Here is a 21,364-nt window from a genome sequence, read left to right on the forward strand (position 1 = left end):
GCATAACTACTTCTTGTATAATTTCGACTGTCACTTCTGAAATTATTGTTAGACCTACTACCCTGGTTATTTCTGTAGTAAGAGTTTCTATTATTGTATGAATAATTTCTGTCTTGATGATACCGATTACTGTTTCCGTATGATTGATCATTCCGGTACGAATTACCGTTATTATAATTGTCTGTGTAATTTCTGTTAGAACGTCTGTTATTGTCATAAGGCTGGTATCTATTGTCCTGTCTGTTACGTCTGTCATTCTCAAAATTACCCATATAACGCCCGTTCCGATCACTATCTCTTTTCTCTGAAAGTCTATTGTAATTACTGTTACTGAAAAAGTTACAAGAAGTCCCGTCGTCGTTGTCATACTCAAGTTCTTGCAATAAAGTCTTAAAAGTCTCAATGTCGTCTTTACATCTTCCAGCTAAAGCAATTTGTCTTATGGACTGTGGCAGCTTAGTTAAACAAATGCGAATTAATTCAGTCGGGCTATAGTGGTTGGACAGGAACTGATTCTTTCGAATCATGTCTTCAAAATATTCCGCTGGCGTGCGGAACTCAGACTGTTTGAAATTACGCTGCATAATAAGACTGTGTTTGACTCTGTCTTGCGTGTGTTCGGACCAATATGCCGATAGAAATGCATGATAAAAATCATTCACATTATTACAATCTCTAATGAGTGTGCGCATCCGCGTCGCCGGTTCATTTTCTAAATATTCACACATAAATTCCAGTTTGTGACTTAGTGGCCAATTTGGTGGGAGTGCGTACATAAATTGATCTAACCATGCACATGGATGTATGTCATTCTTAGAATTGCGGAAGATCTTAAATTTCCGAACAGTCAAAAAGTGTTTATAGTCAAAGTTTTCGCCTCGTGGCGACAAAGACCTACCGCGTCTGTCCCAGTTTGAATGTCGATTATTGTCAAGTTCGCGCGCCTGGCGCTCTCTTGTTGCGTCCCGTAAATGAAACAAATTATCTTCTTCAAAGCCCTCTGCTATCTGTGATTCTAAATTTCTTCTGCTGTCTTTTCCTACGATTTCGCCTTCAATTTGTTTGACTTGCTTTTTTAATGCCTCAAATTCCCTTTTCACGCGTTCATTAAATTTTCCCTGATTTTCAACATGCTTATTTATGTTCTGATACTCTTCGGTTTCTGCAAATGGCAATGGTGCTGTATCATCTGAATCTCTGTCCCCATGTAAACTAAGATTTGTCAATTTATCTGAAATCTCCTCAACTCTTTCCGATAAGTCACCTATTTTTTCTTTCTGTTTATTTACGTCTTCCGTAAGTGTCGCGACTCGGGTTTCAGTGTTGACACATTTGGTAGTTAACTGTTCATATTGTTGTGTTAGATTATTTATTCTGTCATTTGGTACGGATTCCTCGATTCTCTCAAATATTTCTTTCTTATCGTGTGCACGTTGTAAATTTAACTCTGAAAAATTTTGTACTATCACGCGATCTCTTTCTTCCTGTTCTCTATCCTGTTCCCTTTGTTTAATCTCTACTGCAATTAATCTATTATTGTGAGAATTCAAAATCGGTTGTACTTCTTCTCTGATTTCTTTCTTTAACTCATCTTTCATATTTTTGAAACATGTCCCTATTCGTGAGTCTAACCGTGTTTCCATTGTTTCCAACTCTGTTTCCAAACGTGTTGCCACTGTTTTTAATTCAGATCCTAACCGAGTTTCCACTGTTCCCATCCGTGTTTCCATTTGTGAGTCTAACCGTGTTGCCAAAGTTCCCATCTCTGTTTTTAATTCAGATCGTAACTGTGATCCCAAATTTAATATTGCACTCATCAACTGTTCCGTATGATCTGGTTCGAAATTCTTTTCGCCCCTAACATTTCTCGCAAAACCAGTTTCCTTCGTCATAGCTGTAAAGCTATCTGTGTTCGATACTATTACAGAATCTTCTGTCGTTAATCTCTTATTCTGTGAATTTTCTGATTGAGAAAAATTTTGAAATGGTTCTGGACTTTTTTCCCGACTTATTACATTGTTTTCCACTTCATTATCCATCATACTGTTTTCCTCTGTTGGCGAGTTCGCCATGTTAACAATTTCGTCATTCTCACTATCCATCATTTTTGCCTTTTTCATTGATCGCGTGATCATTTACAAAATATACAAAACTCGTCACTATAAAAAAAATTACACACAATGACACTTTATCATCAACAATATCATTCACACGAGATGTTTCCCTCAAACACGATCATCGAACAATTGAAATAATTGCACTAATTGTCAAACCCGTAGACAAGACAACAGAAATGAAATTTTGCAAAAAAAAAAAAAAATACCATTAGAAGAATGACAATTACCAAATCTACACATGCAATATAGACTACAATTACTAAACTACAAATTACTACAACAATCCTACTGTCTACTATTTCTACAAACAGAAGATTCCAAGGGACGATCCGAAGCAGCGGTCGCCACGTGCATGGGGGCTTAATTAAATGAAATGGAAATAATTTTAAATTCTGCTTTAGTAGCTGTTTGTCCGATTACGAAGTCTCGTAGACGGTTGGCCCTGACTAGTATTATTACGCAATCTGACTGCTTAGAACAATAACAAAGAATGAAATGGAAATTTTCATTAACACAATTAATTAATTAAGTCCCCAGCAACTATAAAAACCTACGAAACCAAAGCACAAGTGTAACTGTTCTGTGTGTGGAAGTATGACTCAACGTACGCATCTGGCACGGTTCTTCTTCAATAACACAAGAAATTTTAAATATCATTTATACTGAATTAATTAAAGAAAATAAAAATACCATAATTACTCAAGAAAACCAGAATTACACTCTAATACAAGAACACAAGCCAGATGCTTTGTTGACTGAACCTGTAATGACGCATTATTTAAAACATGGAAATAATGAAAAATAAATCAACTTTCGTTACCTTCATATATTGACCAAAATCACTCTAATCATTACAATATATCTCCACACCGACTCGCTATTACCACATCTCAACAAGAACTTATCAGTATCACATCTCAGCAAGCACTCCCTACTAGCACATCTGAACACGAACACTCCTCACTACGACATCTCAGCACTGACTACCACGAGTTCTCCCAAAGCACTGCCCACTACGAGTTCTCAATAATCACTGCCAGTGGAGGCGGCAGAACAATGCTCTCTAGCGATCTCTGGCGCTGTGGCTCAGTGTAGCCACCTTTCATAGTGTTGCGATTTTCTTGTAAGTCTGAAGGCTTGAATCTCAATATCTATGTGGGCGTGAGGCAAAAATCCCCTACATACTGAAATATGGCATGTACTGTCTGTTTTCAGATGCTCCCATAGTGTCTATACAGTTGGAACCTCCCGTGCGAGCCGACGACATACGAGAGGGTGATAACGTCGCCTTGACGTGTAAATTACGGTCAAATCCGCCCTCGTGGAGAGTGAAATGGATGTTGCAGGTCAGTATACAACTGAAACACTTAGATTTATTTGTGACATTAAGTAGTTCTGGTTTATTCTAACCAGGAATCCGTTCATGTATAAATGTCGACGAACACAAGAAAGAAAGTCTTCCATATATATATCGCGAACAAACAGAAACTTGACTTCAGATGTACGCATGATTTTGATGCTCGCGCATGTCACAGAAAAAAGTGATTTCAAGTAGCCAAAAGACTCAAAAACTTTGTTTTTATATACGTCTAGGTCACTCTTAGGTAGTGACTATTACTACTGCAGTGTCCTCTCACCGCCCTCTACAGTGGTCATGTGGAACGTATTTATGACAGAAAGATATCGTTTTACGGTTCAATGTTATGTGTGAAGGACTGCACCCTTATCAAGCACGTTAATTTATTAAAATTTCATCTTACATTTTCGAAGCTGAAATTATAGCACTTTTTGTATTTACATATAGACTCTTTATTGCATTATTGAGAAGTTTTGGAAAACATTTTATTTCGCATGTTTTTATTGTTGTGGTGTTTAGTACAGAGACTGGATTGATGCAACTCTCGATGCTACTCTATCCTGTGCAAGCTTCTTCATCTCCCAGTACCTACTGCAACCTATATCCTTCTGAATCTGTTTAGTGTATTCTTCTCTTGGCCTCCCGCTACGATTTTTATCCTCCACGCTGCCCTCCAATACTAAATTGGTGATCCCTAGATGCCTCAGAATATACTATACCAACCGATCCCTTCTACTAGTCGAGTTGCGCCATAAATTTCTCTTCTCTCCAATTCAATTCAATACCACCTCATTAGTTATATGATCTACCCATCTAATCTTCAGCATTCTTCTGTAGCACCATATTTCGAAAGCTTCTATTCTCTTCTTGTCTAAACTATTTGTCGTCCACGTTTCACTTCCATACATGGCTACACTCCATACAAATACTTTCAGAAACGACTTCCTGATACTTAAATCTATACTCGATGTTAACAAATTTCTCTTCTACAGAAACGCTTTCCTTGCCATTGTCAATCTACATTTTATATCCTCTCTACTTCGACCATCATCAGTTATTTTGCTCCCCAAATAACAAAACTCATTTACTACTTTAAGCGTCTCATTTCCTAATTTAATTCCCGCATCATCACCCGATTTAATTCGACTACATTCCATTATCCTCGTCTTTCTTTTGTTGATGGTCATTTTTACTTCCTACACCGAATTTTTCATTTGTTTCCTTTACTGCTTGCTCAATATACAGATTGTAAAAGATTGGGGATAGGCTACAAACCTGTCTCATTCCCCTCCCAACCACTGTATCTCTTTCATGCCCATCGACTCTTATAACTGCCATCTGATTTCTGTACAAATTGTAAATAGAATTTCGCTCCCTGTATTTTACCCCTGCCACCTTCAGAATTTGAAAGAGAGAATTCCAATCAACATTGTCAAAAGCTTTCTCTAAGTCTAAAAACGCTAGAAACTTAGGTTTGCCTTTCCTTAATCTATTTCCTATTGTAAGTCGTAGGATCAGTATTGCCTCACTTGTTCCAAGATTTCCACGGAATCCAAACTGATCTTTCCCGAGGTCGGCATCCACCAGCTTTTCCATTCGTCTGTAAAGAATTAGTGGCTTAATAAGCCGTGGCTTATTAAACTGTTAGTTCGGTAATTTTCACATCTGTCAACACCTGCATTCTGTAGGATTGAGATTACTATATTCTTCTTGAAGTCTGAGGGTATTTCGCCCATCTCATACATCTTGCTCACCATATGGTAGAGTTTTGTTAGGCCTGCCTCTCCCAAGGCCGTCAATAGTTCTAATGGAATGTTGTTTACTCCAGGGGTCTTGTTTCGACTTAGGTCTTTCAGTGCGCCGTCAAACTCTTCACGCAGTATCATATCTCCTATTTCATCTTCATCTACATTCTCTTCCATTTCTACAATATTGTCCTCAAGAACATCGCCCTTGTATTGACCCACTATATACTCCTTCCACCTTTCTGCTTTCCCTTCTTTGCTTAGAACTGGGTTTCCTCTGAGCTCTTGATATTCATGCAAGCACTTCTCTTTTCTCCAAAGGTCTGTTTAATTTTCCTGTATGCAGTATCTATCTTATCCCCAGTGATATGCATCCTTACATTTGTCCTCTAGCCATCCCTGCTTAGCCATTTTGCACTTCCTGTTGATCTCATTCTTGAGACGTTTGTATTCCTTTTTGCCTGCTTCATTTACTGCATTTTTATATTTTCTCCTTTCATAGATTAAATTCAATATCTCCTGTGTTACCCAAGGATTTCTATTAGCCCTCGTCTTTTTACCTACTTGATCGTCTGCTACCTTTACTATTTCATCTCTCAAAGCTATCTATTCATCTTCTACTGTATTTCTTTTCCCCATCCTTGCCAGTCGTTCCATAATGCTCTCCCTGAAGCTCTTTACAACCTCTGGTTCTTTCAGTTTGTCGAGGTCCCATCTCCTGACATTCCCACCTTTTTGCAGTTTCTTCAGTTTCAATCTACAGTTGATAATCAATAGATTGTGGTCAGATTCCACATCTGCCCCTGGAAATGTCTTACAACTTAAAACCTGATTCCTGATTCTCTTTCTTACCATTATATAATTTATCTGAGAGCCTCCAGTATCATCAGGCTTCTTCCATGTATACAATCTTCTTTTATGATTTATGAACCAAGTGTTAGCTGTGATTAAGTTATGCTCTGTGCAAAATTCTACCAGGCGGCTTCCTCTTTCATTCCTTACTCCCATTCCATATTCACCTACTACGTTTCCTTCTCTTCCTTTTTCTACTATCGAATTCCAGTCACCCATGACTATTAAATTTTCATCTCCCTTCACTACCTGAATAATTTCATTAATCTCATCATACATTTCATCAATTTCTTCGACACCTGCAGAGCTAGTTGGCATATAAACTTGTACTACCGTGATACGCGTGGGCTTCGTAACTATCTTGGCCACAATAATGCATTAACTATTCTGTTTGTAGTAGCTTCCCCGCATTCCTATTTTCCTATTCAGTATTAAACCTATTACTGCTTAACTCCTATTTCATTTCGTATTTATAAACCTGTATTCACCTGACCAGAAGTCTTGTTCCTCCTGCCACCGAACTTCACTAATTTCCACTATATCTAAATTTAACCTATCCTTTTCCCTTTTTAAATTTTCTAACCTACCTGCCCGATTAAGGGATCTGACATTCCACGCCCTGATCCGTAGAACGCCAGTTTTCCTTCCCCTGATAACAACGTTTTCCTGAGTAGTCCCCGCGTGGAGATCCGAATGGGGGACTATTTTACCTCCGGAATGTTTTACCCAAGAGGACGCCATCGTGATTTAACCATACAGTAAAGCTGAATGCCCTCGGGAAAAGTTACGACTGTGGTTTCCCCATGCTTTCAGTCGCTCGCAGTACCAGCACAGCAAGGACGTTTTGGTTAGTGTTACAAGGCCAGATCAGTCAATCATCCAGACTGTTGCCCTGTAACTACTGAAAAGGCTGCAGCCCTTCTTCGGGAACCACACGTTTGTCTGGCCTCTCAACAGATACCCTTCCGTTGTGGTTGCACCTACGGTACGGCCATCTGTATCGCTGAGGCACGCAAACCTCCCCACCAACGGCAAGGTCCATGGTTCGTGGGGGGTATTTCCGATATTTTCAAAAAAAGAGGTTTATTTACCTTATCAAAGGTTTTCTCAAGAGCAATAAATGCTAAATTCGTTTCTAAGCCAGATCCCCGATGTTTTTCAATAATTTGTCTAATAAATCTATCATCATTACACGAAGGTCCGTTTCTAAACATGATTTTTTTTCATGAGATTATTGCATCAGCGGTACATTGACGACCTTGCTATGAAGTAATTAAAAAATCTGTTATGTGTTGATGAGCAGATAATGATACAGAAAATAAAATTAATTTACAAATAGCATTATACAGATTGAGCAAACCACAATATATAACCGTTTAACTGTATCTGCAAATAAGACAATATTTTACCGTTTAAATGTATCAGCAAATAAGAGAAAGCTAATGGCCTTCAAAGGAAAAAATTCCAGTCAGATCAATAGTAATAATAAATGAGAAAACTTTAGAATAAGTATCTCACTTCATTTACCTAGGATGTGATATTAGTTTTAACTATGACAAAGACATTGAGAAAAAGTTTACTAAATATGAAACTATCTGCGGAATAATTGGAAAAACTTTTGGAAGAAAAACAAGAAATAAACACAGTGAAATTCTATAAATCTGTGGCTGTACCTACTTTTCTATATGGTTCCGATTCACGGAAGTAAAAAAAAATTGCGAATACAAACAACAGAGGTTAAGTCCATAATTTATGAGATATGTAAGAGGCTGTAAAATAATGAATGAAACAATAAGATCAGATTTAAATATCTTTCCAGTTAATGAAAAGACAGAAGTGAACAGAAGGAGATAGATGGATCATGTTGATGGAATGATAGAAAACAAACTGCCAAACAAGGCAGCGAATTGTCGGTCACCTGGGAAGAGAGAACTAGGTAGACCTCGCAAGAGATGTATGGATGGATGATAGGGATCCGAACAGGTGATTACAACACTTAATCCTTGGGAAGAGATGATGTTGATGATGTTAAATTTTCATAGAGAAAGAAATATTAAAGAAGAGATAAGTGCGGATGGCAATTCGCACATAATGCAAACTAAGCCGTGTTTACTAGCGTAAATTCGTGGCCAAAATAAAGTGTGCCATTGTAGACGAGAGGCGTGAAAATATGAACAATCAGTATGTGAGACAGAGGAAACCAGTCGTTGATTTCCAATGGTCACGTTATAATTGCTTGTGTTACATATTCCGGGCTTGCTGTCAGCTTGCAATTTGAAATGATTTTAAAGGCATGAATCCGTTATTGTCATTAAAAACTAAATTTATTGTTGAATTTCTTATATCAGTACCAATTGTCATAGTGAAAACCACACACATGAGCATTGTAAATAACTACCCAACGCTACACAATTAAAGGATCACGTTTTCGAAACACCGTGACTGTCTACCATCGGGCCACAGAAGTTTAAAATGTGGTTCGACAGTGCTAAGTGCTAGTGGTGTTGATGAAAAGCAGGGCAGTGACAACGATAAACCAAGCAAACCCTGCACCATATCTACAACTACAGTGGCCGAAGTTGACTTTTCGTCAGAAAGGAACCTAAGAAATTTCATAGAGTGAGGAAAAAAGGTCACAGATAAAATATTATCGTTTCTGCAAGATGAGTCAGTGGAGTGCGTGGTGTAGTGTAGGCTCGACTGTGCAGGGAATATACATGAGGAATACATTGTTGATGATACGTGCTTAACAAGTGAAAATGACATTGAAACAGGTGGCGAGACATGTAGTTCATCATCCTTGTCAGACAGGAAGCCACAAATCCCGTCTCCAGTGAAACGTAGTGAAAGACAATCGTTGTCAAAGGAGCGAGTACTATACATAATTTCGTACAGGGAAGATGATCCGCAGCATGGTAGAAAAACATTTATGAACAGATTTAGGGTAAGTACGCAGTAATATGATTGTGTAGAGCATAAAAAAAGACCATACATATTCAACGGAGGACAAGGTACGCTTGTAACAAAAACTAGTGTTTACGCTTTTCAAGATGCTTGATGCAATTTACAGGTTGTGCATGATAGTGATCTACTATGTTATGCACATCAAACTACGCTCGACGTAGGTTAGACTTAATCATTAGATGGTTACATAACTGTAGACAGTGCTACAGAATGGAAGACGTAAAATAACAATATTTTAAACAAGGCGTCAAGTTGACGATGCACAGCAAACTCCGGAATGGGCCCTAAAATTTGTAGATGAAGTAAAGAAACTTATCCCGCCATTCGGTAAGGAATTTGTTTTCAACGCTGACCATTCGCGATTAGAAGAGGAAACGCTTATGAAAGGAACCTTGGAAATTAGAGGTACCATGAGAGTTATATTGAGGTCAGCTAACGTCAATGGATTAACCATCAGTATAAAATTATGACACCTATTAATCTGAATGGTAAATCGGCTGGAAAGTTATAATATTTACTGTGCTGCAAGAAGTTCGAGGGGCTCTACCCCCTACGATTCGTTCTCGTGTGCGTGATCATAAAAGGCCATCAGCGAATATCTACATCACAGCGAAAAAGAGTCGGAAAATGGGCTTAAGAGAACAACTATAGTATGAACACTTTTTTTGGTATAGCTGATCAAAATAAATTCATTTTTTGTTGATTCCTCGTCTTCTCATAAAAATTGTACTCCTTTAAAGCGAACTATTGCTCTCGAAATGTCTATGACATTGTGATTCATACCACCTGGAACCATTGGATAAATTCAGTCTCTGGATGGTTTTTTGTGACTGTAAAATATATTATAGCTCTAGCTGCAGCTACCCCTAACAGGATAGCTAGTTTGACGATAAGATCTACGACAAAGTGGCTCGCATTCGATTGCATGCCATCGAATACCATCAGTTCTCATCACGCCATTACACAAATACGATTCTACATGCATTCTATAAGTGTGGATACCCAGATGAAGGTCCTGAACGGTTTGTGGCTCCCAAGGAGTTAGCCATCGATCTTGTGATCATTGTGGAGCGCCAATATTCGTTTGGTGTTTATGGTGCAACTGAATGATTTGTTTTGAACGTATCTTGCATGTCGAAGATGTTCATTTTATGATGCGTAATACGTGTATCCCACAGAAGGTTGATCTCTGCGCGTCCCGGTTACTCATTTTCTGTCACCATCCTGATGCACTTGGTGAGCAATTACCACCTACTATTTTTCCTGTCACAATTGTTAACATACCACTTTCAAATGAGCCCTACCACATGTTGAACATGCAACTCTCGCACTCAAGGAGTCCCTTGTTAATGGCCACATCACTATTTTCACTTTCATTTATGTGCTCGTATCTATTACCTTCATTGCCCTTTACGTTTTTTCGCATTCTGTTATGATTTCTTTTTCTGCTAATTCCTTCACTGGAGATCCAAAAATATAGGATTCTGCCAAAGTAAATTACTACGTGATTTGTTTCGCTTCATGAGATCGAGCGCTATCCGTGCGATGCATGATTAATAATAACAAAGAACAAAATGTTTGACCACTCTTCAAGCATTAACGGGTGAACACTGTGGGTCATAAACTAAAGGCCTACTCAAAACTGAAATTATTTCCGCATGCTCAATACTGATTCATCACATGTAAGAATTTCATTTTAAAAATACCCCTGAAAATATATAAAACATCTATAATTATAAAAAGCTTCTGCTACTCAAAAGAAATCATAAATAAGCAAAGCAGTAAGCGCAAAGTAGTCCCTGATACTTGGTTCTGCACTCTTTCCTGCGTCTCACTGTGCTGTTCTGAATCTTAAAACGATCAATCAAAGGAAAGTATCCTGGCAGGAGGGCAAAGAAATATTTACTCACTTGTTGTGCAAGTTGAATATATGTGCCAGCCTGTCGAGGTTCAGCAGTCATTTCTACAAGCTGCCTACCACATGCATGAAAACACGCAAACGACCCAGCAAGCGATTCTGTGCTCAGATACAACCCAACACACTCGTACAAGGAACTATTAAACTGACAATTATTCAAGACGCTAAGTGCTAATGCAGCTAAAGTTTCATTATCCACAATATAAAATTTAATTCAATATTTGTAACTAAAAAGAACTTTCCAGATAACTTTCCAGAATAAAAGAAAAGAATACTCATAATGGCACATGTATTAAAAAAGGTAGGAAGATTTTTCAGTTTAGCAAAAGTGACAAAAAGCAGATTTCAGAGTACTTGACGGCTCAACACAAAAGTTTTGTCTCAAGTACAGATAGTGTTGAGGATCAGTGGACAATGTTCAGAACCATTAGATGAGTATGTGCCAATCAAGATCGTAAGAGATGGAAAAGAGCCACCGTGGTACAACAACCGAGTTAGAAAACTGCTGCGGAAGCAAAGGGAACTTCACAGCAAACATAAACATAGCCAAAGCCTTGCAGACAAACAAAAATTACGCGAAGCGAAATGTAATGTGAGGAGAGCCATGCGAGAGGCGTTCAATGAATTCGAAAGTAAAGTTCTATGTACTGAATTGGCAGAAAATACTAAGAAATTTTGGTCTTATGTCAAATGGTTCAAATGGCTCTGAGCACTATGGGACTCAACTTCTGAGGTCATTAGTCCCCTAGAACTTAGAACTAATTAAACCTAACTAACCTAAGGACATCACACACATCCATGCCCGAGGCAGGATTCGAACCTGCGACCGTAGCGTCTTATGTCAAAGCAGTAGGTGGATCAAAACAAAATGTCCAGACAATCTGTGATCAAAATGGTACTGAAACAGAGGATGAAAGACTAAAGGCCGAAATACTAAATGTCTTTTTCCAAAGCTGTTTCACAGAGGAAGATTACACATTAGTTCCCTCTCTAGATTGTCGCACAGATGACAAAATGGTAGATATCGAAATAGACGACAGAAGGATAGAGAAACAATTAAAATCGTTCAAAAGAGGAAAGGCCGCTGGACCTGATGGGATACCAGTTCGATTTTACACAGAGTACGCGAAGGAACTTGCCCCCCTTCTTGCAGCGGTGTACCGTAGTTCTCCAAAAGAGCGTAGCGTTCCAAAGGACTGGAAAATGGCTCAGGTCATCCCCGTTTTTAAGAAGGGACGTCGAACAGATGTGCAGAACTATAGACCTATATCTCTAACGTCGATCAGTTGTAAAATTTTGGAACATGTATTATGTTCGATTATAATGACTTTTCTGGTTCAAATGGTTCAAATGGCTCTGAGCACTATGGGACTCAACTGCTGAGGTCATTAGTCCCCTAGAACTTAGAACTACTTAAACCTAACTAACCTAAGGACATCACACACATCCATGCCCGAGGCAGGATTCGAACCTGCGACCGTAGCGGACTCGCGGTTCCAGACTGCAGCGCCAGAACCGCGCGGCCACTTCGGCCGGCTACTTTTCTGGAGACTAGAAATTGTAGGAATCAGCATGGGTTTCGAAAAAGACGATCGTGTGAAATCCAGCTCGCGCTATTCGTCCACGAGACTCAGAGGGCCATAGACACGGGTTCCCAGGTAGATGCCGTGTTTCTTGACTTCCGCAAGGCGTTAGGTACAGCTCCTCACAGTCGTTTAATGAACAAAGTAAGAGCATATGGACTATCAGACCAATTGTATGATTGGATTGAAGAGTTCCTAGATAACAGAACGCTGCATGTCATTCTCAATGGAGAGAAGTCTTCCGAAGAAGAGTGATTTCAGGTGTGCCGCAGGGGAGTGTCGTAGGACCGTTGCTATTCACAATATGCATAAATGAACTTGTGGATCACATCGAAAGTTCACTGAGGCTTTTTGCGAATGAGGCTGTGGTATATCGAGAGGTTGTAACAATGGAAAATTGCACTGAAATACAAGAGGATCTGCAACAAATTGACGCATGGTGCAGGGAATGCAATTGAATCTCAATGTAGACAAGTGTAATGTGCTGCGAATAGATAGAAAGAAAGATCCTTTATCATTTATCTACAATATAGCAGGTCAGCAACTGGAAGCAGTTAATTCCATAAATTATCTGGGAGTAGGCATTAGGAGTGATTTAAAATGGAATGACCATATAAAATTAATCGTCGATAAAGCAGATGCCAGACTGAGATCCATTGGAATAATCCTAAGGAAATGCAATCCGAAAACAAAGGAAGTAGGTTACAGTACACTTGTTCGCCCAGTACACTTTTATGTTTAGTTTGAAAGGGTCTCATCATCAGAGCGTTGTGTGAGGAAATGATGGAGTGAGAAAAACTTATCTTAAAAATTCTAATTTGTTTGCTCTCAGCTAGTATTGTTTATGTTCGAGCTGGACTGATTTACTTTTATCAAGAAACCTAAAAAGCAATATGCGTTCAATGAATTACCAACGAAATAATATCCTGCATTATAAACGTTGTATCCGTGGAGAAGGCATTCAAATGCTCTCTGCAAGACTGTAAATTGAGATGCAAATCACTTTCCTAACCTCGGAAACTCACAAAAGGGACGTGATCTGGATGGCATCGACTAATGATCCAGAACGCTAAGAAGCAATTACAAGTGGCGAAAGAGACTTGCAAATTGTGAGTGATTTATGAATTACAACTATTAAACATGATACTTAATTCAAGACCGAGCGAGGTGGCGTAGTGGCTAGCACACTGGACTCGCATTCGGGAGGACGACGGTTGAATCCCGCGTCCGGCCATCCTGATTTAGGTTTTCCGTGATTTCCCTAAATCGCTCCAGGCAAATGCGGGGATGGTTCCTTTGAAAGGGCACGGCCGACTTCCTTCCCCGTCCTTCCCTAATCCGATGAGACCGATGACATCGCTGTCTGGTCTTCCCCAAACAACCCAACCCCAACCCAACCCAACTTAATTCTAAACAGCTGAACTACTGCCAAGGTGAAGCAGAACACCGAACGGCGACTCTCCAATGCGAAAGGTATGAACCGCCACCGTGTGCCCACACCAAAATCGACCAGCAGCTCCCTTCTCTGACACTCTTCAAAATTACCGTAGGAGGGGAGGAAATAGCAAGGTTTTGCACAGTGCCAACTCAATACCTGCCGCCCTCTTCCTCCGTACAGGGAAAGGTCGCAGAATTTTCTCGTCCGGCTCTTTTACTCTATGTTACCAAACTAGAGGTTGGCAGTGTACAGGAACGATATCTGGTAGTGCAAATGCAGTTTGCTTCCCACACAGCTTACAGAAACAAAGTGGTTACTTTGTTCTTTGCTTCAGCCTTTAGGATAAGCCATAGGTTTTTGTTGAAATCTCTTGGGAGGTAACAGGGCTCGCACTGCTAGGAAAGGCTTGGGAAGGCTGGTTGGAAAAGCAATCTGTCTGAAGATATACCCAAAGCGGCTCACTTGTGCGGCCAGTGTGTGTGGGTGTTCCTAGTTGGAAATCTGCAATTGTTTCCCCATTCCGTAAAACCTATAGGTGGCACATCTCATCAATGTCTGACAGTTGGGAGAAACACAACCTGAAATGTCAGAAATCACAGGCCCTGCTCTTCGATTCAGACCGTTTACGAGAGTACAAGATAAAATGATTATGTGTATATTGTCGCATAGGGACTTGTGACAAACCAGTCTCGTCATATCTTCATCAAAAGAGTTATATCTAAAGTCGTTGCAGACCTTAGTTGTATAGATATTTAATTACAGTGGCACAGTACACTAAATAACCAATAGATTGCGCTGTTAGTTTCACAGTATACCAAAGATCTAATAGATGTCACTATTAGTTTTTTGAATTCAGCAACAGATGTATTTTCGGAAGTTTGCCTCAGTAACACAATTAAGCATCACTATCTTATGTTTACAAATAGAAATAAAAAGCGGATTAACTTGGCTAGGGTCTTTGAACTTCTTGATTTTGTTTTTTATATTAAAACACTGACGACATTACTTTGATCCTCTCGATAGGTTTCATTTTTTTCTTTGCTGGGAAAAACGAATTTATTATTTCATTTTTGAGATTCGAGTGTCTACCCATTACATTCATTGATTACATATAAAAGTGTCAAGGAAACAGTCTAGTTTTTCTGAATAATCTAACGGAAATACTGAGGCGGGACTTGCTGCGCTCAGCTCACTCTTCCGAAACTGTTTCCAAAAGCGAGACATGACGTAACTCTGGTTGAGAGAGTCACGCATTATCTTCTTCCTATAAACTCATCACAGACAGCGGCATAAAGTTCCTTATCTCCAAAGTAACATCATAGAAGCTGAAAGTTTGGGGGATGTGGCGCGGGCAAGTGAGTTTTTATACTCAGAATGCTGCTTGTTCCTAAAAGCTTTTCATTTGGCTTTAAACGTGTGCTATTCCCAGTGAGCTTACGGTATGTTATGAAAGGAAGGACCGAGCGAGGTGGCGCAGTGGTTAACACACTGGACTCGAGTTCGGGAGGACGACGGTTCAAGCCCGCATCCGGCCACATAGATTTACGTTTCCCGTCATTTCCCTAAATCGCTTCAGGAAAATGTCGAGATGGCTCCTCTGAAAGGACACGACCGAGTTCCTTCCCCATCCTCTAATCCGGTGGGCCGATGACCTCGCCATTTCGACCCCTCCCTCAAATCAATCAAGCACAAGTACACACACTGCTTGTTGCGGGTGCGGACGTTAGCGTCAGTTACTTTCCGCGTGGCCAGCTTTACGTGAGGGAAACAGCGTTTCCGTTGATGTCCCCAACCTTGCCACTTCTAACACTGAACAAAAGCAAGCTTTGTAGCTCATAGATAATCAACTAACATGAAACCTTGGGCGCAGCTATGAATAAAACCCTAGGCAACGCCTGATTTCTCAGCTAGTACAAAATAATTTTCGAACTGATCTCACGGTTGTGTCCACATATTAAAGAAGATATATATGACTGTGGATAATAGAAATAAAGTTCACAAGCATTGTGATGCAAAAAGAGACAGCCAGAGCTGCAACTAAAATGGTTGGTAGGTTTGAAACGGGCGTGACCCGAAAACGGTCACCGACTAGTTAAGCATCCATTGTAGTTGCAACTCTGGCTGTCTCTTATTGCATTACATTCTAAAAATGATCTGCACCCAGCATTCTGCAGTTACGCAATTTCATACACTTTCTGTTCGATAAGCTGAAATATTATGGCCACTGACCACCACGATGCTGGATGCCGCCTGATGGGATTGCGGGCACGTGACACGGTAACAAAAGTATGTAAGTGGAGCAGACGCTCCAGCGGAAATATGGGGTGCAAATGGGGAAATCCATCGAGACAAACAACTTTGACTAAGGGCACATCATAGTTACACAGAGGCCGTGAAAGATTTATCTCGAAAACTGCGAAGCTGGTCCAATTTTCACTTGAGCGTCTACTGAAAGAGATAGGACAGTAAAACTACTACTAGGTGGTAAATGATTCGACGTATACGACTTTTCGCAGAACGTGATGTTTGGAGGCTTCTCTACTCCGTAAAGTAGGATAGCTGGTGATCTGTGGCATCTCTGCCGAAAGAACACAGCGCTGGTGCACGCATAAGTGTTCCGAAGCACACGGTTCATCGTAAATTGTTGAACGTGGAGCTTCGCAGCAGACCACCCCTACGTGTTCGCATGTTAACCTGACGACATCGTTAATTACAACTGCAATTGGCGCGGGACCGTCGGAATTCGACCGTCCATCGGTGTAAAAGTGTCGGCTCGTTTGGTCAATCACATTTTTGCTACAGTAGGTCGATTGTCCCACAAACGCCGTCACCGAGGTGAGCGGAGGCTCGAAATGTGCAGCGCGCCACGGACGCAGGCTGGCGGAACCGATACTGGGCTATGTTTGCACGTGACCTGTGGTGGTTGTAGAAGACAAGCTGAGAACCACTTGCATTCCTTCACGTTTAGTGTCTTCCGCGATGGCGATCTCATCTTTCAGCAGAATAGTTGTTCGTGTCTCGAAGCCAGAACCATGCTACAGTTGTTTGAGGAGCGTTATAGTTGATGACGCGGTAACCAAATTCGCCTGACGTAAATATATTGAACCCATCTGGGTCTCTATCTGGCGCCATCACTTCGTAGGCAAATGAGGGGCCCGTCACTTCGGCGAATTACATGTCCTGTGCGTAGTCGTCTAATGCCACATACCTCACACAAATCTACCAACAAACTGTCGGATCCCTGATGCGCAGAATTAGTGATGTATTTTCTTCCTAAGACGGACAAACAAGTTAAGCAGGTGGTCATCATGTTTTGGCTCACCAGTGTACATAAAAACTGTACGAGATGCTTCTCTGCTAGTAATATCCACTGCACATGTTAATCTGATTCAAGCACTTAAGAGTTAAATGGTTACTTCGCTGAAAATCGCTATCCATCTCTCGCGAGGTATTGGAAATCGACAATGCAGCATTAGAGGTACATATTTCACAATACACATGTATGTGACCACCAGTGTGCAATAACGGATCACAGACGGCAGGTGTTGGTGGACAACATATAAAGTGTGCCGGATGAGCTGAAAAACAGTGCAGTCATTGTCGTAGTGTGGAGAGGAGCGATTTATCTGACGTCCAAATGTACATGATCGTTCTCCTTAGAGCCAACGAAGCATTTCCAAGACAGTTAAATTTGTTAACTGTTCGAGTGCCGCCATGGTAGAAGTATACGACGCACGGCAAAATGGCGCTGTCCAAATCTGGGACTAAGGCAACTGCGGTGCACCACGGGTCTTAGATGAAAGGGATGAACGGCGGCTGCGGAGATGTGTGCAGGCGAACAGACGCGCAGCTGTCGAGCAACTGATCTGCGCTTCAGGTGTCTGGATCATGCAGCCTTGCTGACTGTTGATCATCGGCGACGAACGCAACTTTTAGCCCACTGAGCGGCGACAGGTAACTTTTTCAATTGAATCAAGTGTTATTGTCCACCAGACAGAGAGCTGTTGGCGTATACAGCGTTAAACGTCTAAAAGTAAACACCCTTGTCCTATTGTTCGATGAGTCCAATCTGAAGGAAGGAGCGTTATGGCATGTGGAATATTTTAGTAGCATACACTGGGTGATCTCGTCATTCTGGAACTCGATCGACACATATATGCATCTATCTTTGTGGACCAAGCCCACCCTTACATGCAGTTCGTTTTTCCCCGACACGATGACATCTATCAGTGGCACAATGCCAAATATTACGCAGCTCGTGTTCGTGCGTGGTTTGAAGAACACGAGGATGAGTTTACCATTCTCACCTGGCCACTGAACATCCCGGATTAAATCCAATCAAGAACTAGTGCGAGAATCTCGATCTGTTTGTTCGCGTCGTGGATCCTCAACTACGAAACCTGCCACAGCTGGCCGCGGCACCGGAATCGGCGTGGCTTCACATCCCGGTGACACATTGCAGAACCTCATTTAATCTCTTTCTGCACGTATTGCAACGGTTTGCCCCGAAAAATATGGATATTCTCGCTTCTGACAGTTGGTCACATTAAAGTAACTGTCTATTGTGTCACAAGCTGTGACATAGTCGCGAGTCGAACAGTGACCCCAATATAGAATAAATTTCCTTTAATTCACGTCTATGGTCACAATTTTTTTGGTCATCAGTTTACCGGTTTCGATCTATAATGACCATCCTAAGATCAGTTTTATAAAAACACGTCCTGGTATATTGGAGCCATAGTGGCATCGTCAAGAAATGTTTTACATAACAGATCTGGCGATGGTCATTATAGACTGAAACCGGTAGTCTGATGACAAAAAAAAGGAAATTTATGGACAGTGTGTAGTAGTACACCTTCGTTGAGGTCTACGCCTACAGCGCTATAGAGGATACTTACAAAATATGTACATTTTTTTCTTAAACAGAGTCACCTACATAAAATTCTGAGTACATGCTTAAGACGGTTAAGTACATAGCAAATATAATTCTTAGCCTTATATTTCACCGGTTCCCGTGAGATCACCGAAGTTAAGCGCTGTTGGGCGTGGCCGGTACTTGGATGGGTGACCATCCAGCCGCCTTGCGCTGTTGCCATTTTTCGGGGTGCACTCAGCCTCGTGATGCCAATTGAGGAGCTACTCGACCGAATATTAGCGGCTTCGGTCAAGAATACCATCGTAACGACAGGGAGAGCAGTGTGCTGACCCTACGCCCCTCCTATCCGCATCCTCCTTGAGGATGACCTGGCGGTCGGATGGTTCCGATAGGCCACTCGTGGTCTGAAGACGGAGTGCCTTATATTTCAGATTATCTTTTTACACCTACGTTACAACGTAACATAAACACTGGCATATCATTGCCTTAGTTCCTGGTCTGTCAGTATAACAGTTAACACTTAATAAGAATGTGGAACGATGGCGGCTTACAAGCTGCTCGGAATAAGTAAACACTACATTAAATAGCTGAGGAGTGTAATTCCTGGAGTGTTCTTATCTTCGCTCGTGAATATCTGAACACAGAAGAATGTTTTATTTCACTTAGGGTTTAACTTTATAAAGCGTGTAGGTTCTACATGAATAACATCTATTATGAATGTAGAACTTCATCTAAAGTCAACAGCAAAGATTTATTGGTAATGTTAACATCTACTAGTTTGCTAGAATACAGTTCTGAAACATCATTTATGACTAATCAAATTCATATCAGAATTTAGTATTCTTATACATTTGTTTTTCCAGCACTCAAACCAATGTAATTAGACATCGTAATTAGCCGTTTTTGAAGTAGTATACTCCGTAGCAAACGTATCTGAGCATCTAAGCAGGTAGATGATCATATACGTTCAAACCATAGTAATTGTAGTAATAATAATTACAATAATAATTGGAAGAACAAGGACTGACTTTCACAAAAATTATATTCTTGTTGTTTGTTTCTTCTGACATGTCAGAAAGAACGGACACCATTTTTGATACTGCAGCCACTATGAATCATGACTGAAAGGTATTAAAGGCATTCGCTGCCAGTGGGCATTAATTCAAATCGAAGGGGAAACTTGAAAATTTGAGCCAGGTCGGGATCGAACCTGGGTGTCCTGCTTACTGGGACGATGCGTTCACTACTACGCCATCTGGAGACAGTTCGCAGTACAACTGCACAGACTCATTTCTCGTGGCATTTCGTCGATTCCTGCAAGAGGTCGAGCTTGGTAAGCATATGGACTGAACGGATCATTGGCTGCCCTCGCCATGATTATATGTCCGAAAGAACAGAAACCACATATATCATTAAGGCGAAACATGTCCGAAAGAACAGAAACCACAAGCACAATTGAAGTGAGGTCAGTTACCGATCCTTCAGTGTATATGCATATCGAGCTCGAACTCTTTCGGGAATTGGCGAAATGGCGCGAGTTATGAAGGTAAGGTTTAAGGGGTACTACTTCAATAGTTCGTGGATAAGCTGAGAATTTGGGTCTGACAGGAGGCGTTCTATGGTAGTCCGTGCATAAGTGATGATCACTGTGTCCAGATGGAATAGTGATTAGCGCACCTATCTAGTAAGTAGCAGACCCTGGTTGAGTTACGGTCCGGCTAAAATTTTCACTGTTCCCCATTTATTTAAATCAGTGCCCACTGGCAGCTAATGTCTTTAATACCCTTGTGTCTTGTTTCACAAAACTGTACAAGAGGATAAAAGTAGGTGTTACACATGTTTGCAGCATTGTATCAAGTGGTATAATTACCTTTCGTAACTGAGTTGCTTCACTTACATGAAAAACCTAAGTGCAATATGTATGTATAGGAAACAGTTACGATATTGCAGTGCCTTTTTTATTAAGAAGAACGATGCAACGTTCTTCTAGACACGCATTCATGCCCGAAGCAACAGGCACTGCAGCGACTTTAGCCATTACGACCTACATGAAATGTTTCCAGACTGAAATTCTTACTCTACAGCGGAGTGTGTGCTGATCAGAACCTTCCTGGCAGATTAAAACTGTGTGCCGGACCGAGACTCGTGCTCGCCACCTTCGCCTTTCGCGGGAAAAAGCTCTATCAGCTGAGCTACCTAAGCACAACTCACAATCCGGCCTGACATCTTTTCTTTGAGATCAGCGCACACTCCGCTGCAGAGAGAAAATTTCTTTCTGGAAACATCCCCCAGACTGTGGCTATGTCTCCGCAATATCCTTTCATCCAGGAGTGTTAGTTCGGCAAGGTACGCGGGAGAGCTTTTGTGATATTTGAAAGGTAGGAGACGAGTTACTAACGGAAGTAAAGCTGTGAGGACGGGTCGTAGTCGCGTTTGGGTAGCTGAGTTGTTAGAGCACTTGCCCACGAAAGGAAAAGTTCCCGAGCTCGAGTCTTCGTCCGGCGCACAGCTTTA

At 40.9% G+C, this 21,364-nt stretch overlaps 1 protein-coding gene across 1 annotated transcript in view; it reads left to right on the forward strand.

Annotated features, from left to right (window-relative positions):
* Nucleotides 1-21,364, forward strand: part of LOC126259526 (basement membrane-specific heparan sulfate proteoglycan core protein-like) — a 209,811-nt gene that overhangs the window by 55,266 nt on the left and 133,181 nt on the right. Inside the window, exon 5 of the mRNA XM_049956391.1 lies at nt 3,333-3,463. Within this exon, the coding sequence (XP_049812348.1) occupies nt 3,333-3,463 (131 nt within the window). The remainder of the gene's footprint in view (nt 1-3,332; nt 3,464-21,364) is intronic.

Source organism: Schistocerca nitens, chromosome 5 (genome assembly GCF_023898315.1).
Source record: "Schistocerca nitens isolate TAMUIC-IGC-003100 chromosome 5, iqSchNite1.1, whole genome shotgun sequence".
In the NCBI taxonomy this organism is placed as follows: domain Eukaryota; kingdom Metazoa; phylum Arthropoda; class Insecta; order Orthoptera; family Acrididae; genus Schistocerca; species Schistocerca nitens.